Source organism: Haliotis rubra, unplaced genomic scaffold, assembly GCF_003918875.1.
Source record: "Haliotis rubra isolate DU_JTF1 unplaced genomic scaffold, ASM391887v1 Scf1026, whole genome shotgun sequence".
NCBI lineage: Eukaryota > Metazoa > Mollusca > Gastropoda > Lepetellida > Haliotidae > Haliotis > Haliotis rubra.
In genome coordinates this window covers 249,424-255,978 of record NW_025764922.1, presented here as the reverse complement: position 1 = coordinate 255,978, position 6,555 = coordinate 249,424, and the positions used below count along the sequence as shown (strand labels likewise).

Below are 6,555 nucleotides of genomic sequence, written 5' to 3'. Positions count from 1 at the left end.
GTTACCCATGCTTGTCTACCCGTGAAGGTCCGGGTTAGAACGAACCTTCAGTAACCCATGCTTGTCTACCCGTGAAGATCCGGGTTAGAATGAACCTTCAGTAACCCATGCTTGTCATAAGAGGCGACTAACGGGATCGGGTGGTCAGGATCGCTGGCTTGGTTGACACATGTCATCGGTTACCAGTTGCGCAGGTCAATGGTCAGGCTGTTGATCACTGGATTGTCTGGTCCAGGCTCGATTATTTACAGACCGTACCATATAGCTGGAATATTGCTGAGTGCGGCGTAACACTAAACTCACTCACTCACTCTTTTACCAGTCCATCTAAATCTCAATCAAATATTTATCCATAAATGTTGATACATGTATTTTGAAATAAGCAATGCTCCCAAGGTAAAAACAACAACAACAGGTTTCAGCTTTAACCATGTCTCCAAGGTTTTAGCAATATAAATATCCATATGGAGAATCTCTGTCTCGCTCTCTGTCTCTCTGTGAACACACGCCCCGACTGCAAGTGCAACTTCACGGAGATACGATACAGCTCTCAGTCAACAACAAAACGTTGTATGACCTGTCCACTACAGAGACGGCCAGGGAAGGACCCTCCGACCACACCCTCCAGGTAGACGTCCTGTCCACTACAGAGACGGCCAGGGAAGGACCCTCCGACCACACCCTCCAGGTAGACGCCCTGTCCACTACAGAGACGGCCAGGGAAGGACCCTCCGACCACACCCTCCAGGTAGACGCCCTGTCCACTACAGAGACGGCCAGGGAAGGACCCTCCGACCACACCCTCCAGGTAGACGCCCTGTCCACTACAGAGACGGCCAGGGAAGGACCCTCCGACCACACCCTCCAGGTAGACGCCCTGTCCACTACAGAGACGGCCAGGGAAGGACCCTCCGACCACACCCTCCAGGTAGACGCCCTGTCCACTACAGAGACGGCCAGGGAAGGACCCTCCGACCACACCCTCCAGGTAGAGGCCCTGTCCACTACAGAGACGGTCAGGGAAGGACCCTCCGACCACACCCTCCAGGTAGACGCCCTGCCCACTACAAAGGCGGGCCAACACAGCAATATGGCGCGCTTTGCTACATGGTATCATTGTGCCTGATGTTTACCATGCATGTCTAGTCTTACTGCTCATTGAAATTGATCTATGGCAACTGTGTGTGTTTAGAGGGATGAGAAGTGACGAGTATCTCTCTCATACATGGATACTAGAACGTGTTTTCCACACGATAAATCATTAACTAATGTGTGTTAAATGTAAGCAGGAAACGTCGGTTAAATAATCTTCTTTCTTCATCACCAAGTAATAGCGTTTACAAAACATGAAAATGAAACATATTAAACTGTGGATCATCGAAATCGATAAACATCCTTGTTAATTGCTGACAGTTCCTCATTGAATCCTTTAGGCATACTGATTAAGGGTAGAGTGTGCAGGTTGATAGAGGATGGACACAGAACTATAGAAGGGGACTTCATCAAACCAGATATTACTCAGACGTCAGGGTGGTAAAGATGATACAGGTGTTCTCAGACAGACAAGTTCTTGGTGGCCCACATCATATTCAGCATTGAGCCAGCAACGGTCCAGTACCATGATAAATGTGTATAATGGATGACCAATTACGAGTATACCACGTATGTAAATCTGTACCATGGATGACCAGTTACGAGTATACCACGAATGTAAATGTGTATCATGGATGACCAGTTACGAGTATACCACGAATGTAAATGTGTATAATGGATGACCAGTTACGAGTATACCACGAATGTAAATGTGTATAATGGATGACCAATTACGAGTATACCACGTATGTAAATCTGTACCATGGATGACCAGTTACGAGTATACCACGAATGTAAATGTGTATAATGGACGACCAGTTACGAGTATACCACGAATGTAAATGTGTATCATGGATGACCAGTTACGAGTATACCACGTATGTAAATGTGTATAATGGATGACCAATTACGAGTATACCACGTATGTAAATCTGTACCATGGATGACCAGTTACGAGTATACCACGAATGTAAATGTGTATAATGGACGACCAGTTACGAGTATACCACGAATGTAAATGTGTATCATGGATGACCAGTTACGAGTATACCACGAATGTAAATGTGTATCATGGATGACCAGTTACGAGTATACCACGAATGTAAATGTGTATCATGGATGACCAGTTACGAGTATACCACGAATGTAAATGTGTATAATGGATGACCAATTACGAGTATACCACGAATGTAAATGTGTATCAAGGATGACCAGTTACGAGTATACCATGAATGTAAATGTGTATCATGGATGACCAGTTACGAGTATACCACGAATGTAAATGTGTATAATGGATGACCAGTTACGAGTATACCATGAATGTAAATGTGTATCATGGATGACCAGTTACGAGTATACCACGTATGTAAATGTGTATCATGGATGACCAGTTACGAGTATACCATGAATGTAAATGTGTATCATGGATGACCAGTTACGAGTATACCACGTATGTAAATGTGTATAATGGATGACCAGTTACGAGTATACCATGAATGTAAATGTGTATCATGGATGACCAGTTACGAGTATACCACGTATGTAAATGTGTATCATGGATGACCAGTTACGAGTATACCACGAATGTAAATGTATCATCATGGATGACCAGTTACGAGTATACCACGGATGATGTAAATGTGTATGTAAATGTATGTATAATGGATGACCAATTACGAGTATACCACGTATGTAAATCTGTACCATGGATGACCAGTTACGAGTATACCACGAATGTAAATGTGTATAATGGATGACCAGTTACGAGTATACCACGAATGTAAATGTGTATCATGGATGACCAGTTACGAGTATACCACGAATGTAAATGTGTATCATGGATGACCAGTTACGAGTATACCACGAATGTAAATGTGTATCATGGATGACCAGTTACGAGTATACCACGAATGTAAATGTGTATAATGGATGACCAGTTACGAGTATACCACGAATGTAAATGTGTATCAATGGATGACCAGTTACGAGTATACCATGAATGTAAATGTGTATCATGGATGACCAGTTACGAGTATACCACGTATGTAAATGTGTATAATGGATGACCAGTTACGAGTATACCATGAATGTAAATGTGTATCATGGATGACCAGTTACGAGTATACCACGTATGTAAATGTGTATCATGGATGGCCAGTTACGAGTATACCATGAATGTAAATGTGTATCATGGATGACCAGTTACGAGTATACCACGTATGTAAATGTGTATCATGGATGACCAGTTACGAGTATACCATGAATGTAAATGTGTATAATGGATGACCAGTTACGAGTATACCACGTATGTAAATGTGTATCATGGATGATCAGTTACGAGTATACCACGTATGTAAATGTGTATAATGGATGACCAGTTACGAGTATACCACGAATGTAAATGTGTATAAACACACAATGCAGATAAACGAATTGCACCTTGGCTCTGTTAGCTTCAGACATACTGGCCGTGGATTATGTCCGATGCTCGTTATCAGTGTGATCCTGGCAGGATTGAGATAGTGGTACGTGGCCATTAGTCTTTGATATTTCCAGTTTCCAATAACATATAATATCATGAAATATTTGTAAAACTTTGCCCACATTCTCCATGTTAATAGAGGAAAGACATACTACCACCCAGTTGACTCGACCCTGGTCAACTGGGATGACCAGTCAATGCTGTATATACACGGCTACCCACTCATGAAGTCCCGCGTCAATCTACTCACGTGTCAGTACTCATTAAGTCAGACGTGATTTAGTCGAGGGTGCGAGTAATGTAATCACTGATCTGCTGACACATTGGCAGAGGACGTCCACGTAGAAGCGTTGGAGATATCCATTTCACACATCTGTGTGTGTCAGATTGCATTTCAAGAATTGATTGCTGCCTAAACCAAATAAAATTTAACAATTAGAAAAAATATCAGAATTTCTAGGAAAAGAACCTAAGAGAAATAGAGAAGATGAACTCCACTGAATAATGCGCATATGGAATTCCGGCTGACGAGACACATGACACCGGGGCTTGCCAGGACAGATTGATGCAGATCCTGCAGGATACACAACACCGGGACTTGCCAGGACAGATTGATGCAGATCCTGCAGGACACACGACACCGGGTCTTGCCAGGACAGATTGCTGCAGATCCTGCAGGACACACGACACCGGGTCTTGCCAGGACAGATTGATGCAGATCCTGCAGAACACACAACACCGGGGCTTGCCAGGACACATTGATGCAGATCCTGCAGAACACACAACACCGGGGCTTGCCAGGACAGATTGCTGCAGATCCTGCAGGATACACGACACCGGGGCTTGCCAGGACAGATTGCTGCAGATCCTGCAGGATACACGACACCGGGGCTTGCCAGGACAGATTGATGCAGATCCTGCAGGAGACACGACACCGGGGCTTGCCAGAACAGATTGATGCAGATCCTGCAGGATACACAACACCGGGGCTTGCCAGGACAGATTGATGCAGATCCTGCAGGATACACAACACCGGGGCTTGCCAGGACAGATTGATGCAGATCCTGCAGGATACACGACACTGGGGATTGCCAGGACAGATTGATGCAGATCCTGCAGGATACACGACACCGGGGCTTGCCAGGACAGATTGATGCAGATCCTGCAGGATACACAATATGGAAACTCAAGTCGCACACAAAAACACAACCAAAAAACATGTTTATAGGAACAGCAAATCTTGCAAAGTTTGGACACTAATGAACCCAAACTTAACTAGATTTCAATTTCATTCTGGAGTCAATCATTATCAGATTCAGACAACCTCCGCAGTCATGCAGAATGAGTCAACTTTTCTTCAGCTCTGTTCTCCCTGTTTGTGGTGGGAGCTTTTGTCGCGTGGTGTACTTAACGGCAATATTTCATCATTAGCGGTCCAAACCACACAAAAATCATATCCACATTTTTTCGTGCCAGATTTAAAAATTCTGCCCATCGCACTAATCATAAATCAGCTTGAAATAATTGAATTACTCAGTAGTGAAGTGCCAAGAAGCATAACCCCATTATCTCCGTGTTTATGGGGATGGTGGGAAGAGTGGTGTTACGATGAAGCGCAAGTGTCTTCATGTAGGAATAAACTATTGCGCTGGAATGATAATATCATCCATTACAGAAACTATCAGCTCTAAACTTGTCATAAACAGTGGGCATGTTATTTCAGTAATATTTCCAGTTCCCCACAAAGCTCGATCTGTTGATGGCAATGGCAAGAAAAAAGCTTGTTAGCATCTGACAGCGGGGTTATTTCCACGTAATAAAATATCAAACAGTTTGTGATTTATCACGACCACAAGCAACTAGTTGAGACAGGTTTGTCAGGAAAATAATATTTTTGGATCCGCACCATAAAGAGTTATCCCTTGAGCGCCAGACTGCCGATGACAGGCCTCAAGCGCCATTATCCCGCCGTGTTTGTGCAGCACCAAAAACTGAAGATAACGCCATGTTTATGCAACCAACTTTAACCACATATAAGACACACGATGACGGAACTAAATTCTCCATGAAAACAGCTTCAATCTGATAGTGTTTATACAACACTAGACTGTCCAAACAAAAGTGGTTTTAGGTCGATTAATTGGAGTGGTATCTGTGTGATCGATTTCCCTAAAAAACTGAAGCTACAAATGATGGCGGGTTTTGTCTGGTGTCCCCGTGACTGAGTGGTAAAATGCAGTATTAGGAGGGGAGTTGGGAAACTAAGCCAATATTATCGCTACTGTGTCCACTCAAGTGTTGGCGAAGCTGCAGCCCTCAGCGGCCGGTGACAGATGTGCACAGAGGCTACTTAAAGAGCTTCCCTATATTGATTGTCATCCACACGGGTCTGCGACATGGTCTAGAACCTGTGTCTGTAAAGAGTGTCTGCAACATGTTCTAGTACATGTGTCTGTAACCTGTCTGCGACACGGTCAAGTATCTGTGAATGTAACCTGTGTCTGCGACACGGTCTAGTACCTAAAGTGTCTGTAAAGTGTGTCTGTGACACCCTAGTACCTGTGTCTGTAAAGTGTGTCTGCAACATGGTCTAGTACCTGTGTCTGTAACCTGTGTCTTGCAACACGTTCTAGAACCTGTGTCTGTAAAGTGTGTCTGAAACACTGTCTAGCACCTGTGTCTGTAAAGGGTGTCTGCGACACGGTCTAGTACCTGTGTCTGTAAAGTGTGTCTGCAACACGGTCCTAGTACCTGTGTCTGTAAAGTGTGTGTCTGTGTGTCTGCAACATGGTCTGCAACATGTGTCTGTAAAGTGTGTCTGCAACATGGTTTAGTACCTGTGTCTGTAACCTGTGTCTGCAACACGGTCTAGTACCTGTGTCTGTAAAGTGTGTCTGCGACACGGTCTAGTACCTGTGTCTGTAAAGTGTGTCTGCAACATGGTTTAGTACCTGTGTCTGTAACCTGTGTCTGCAACATGG

General features: G+C 44.1%; 1 protein-coding gene across 1 annotated transcript; it reads right to left on the bottom strand.

The window, feature by feature from the left end:
* Positions 1-550: 550 nt before the first annotated feature.
* LOC124271471 (glycine-rich cell wall structural protein-like) lies at positions 551-1,117 on the bottom strand. The gene has a single exon (XM_046706630.1). The coding sequence runs from the start codon at positions 1,115-1,117 to the stop codon at positions 551-553; it is 567 nt and encodes a 188-aa protein (XP_046562586.1).
* Between the last annotated feature and the right edge of the window lie 5,438 nt (positions 1,118-6,555).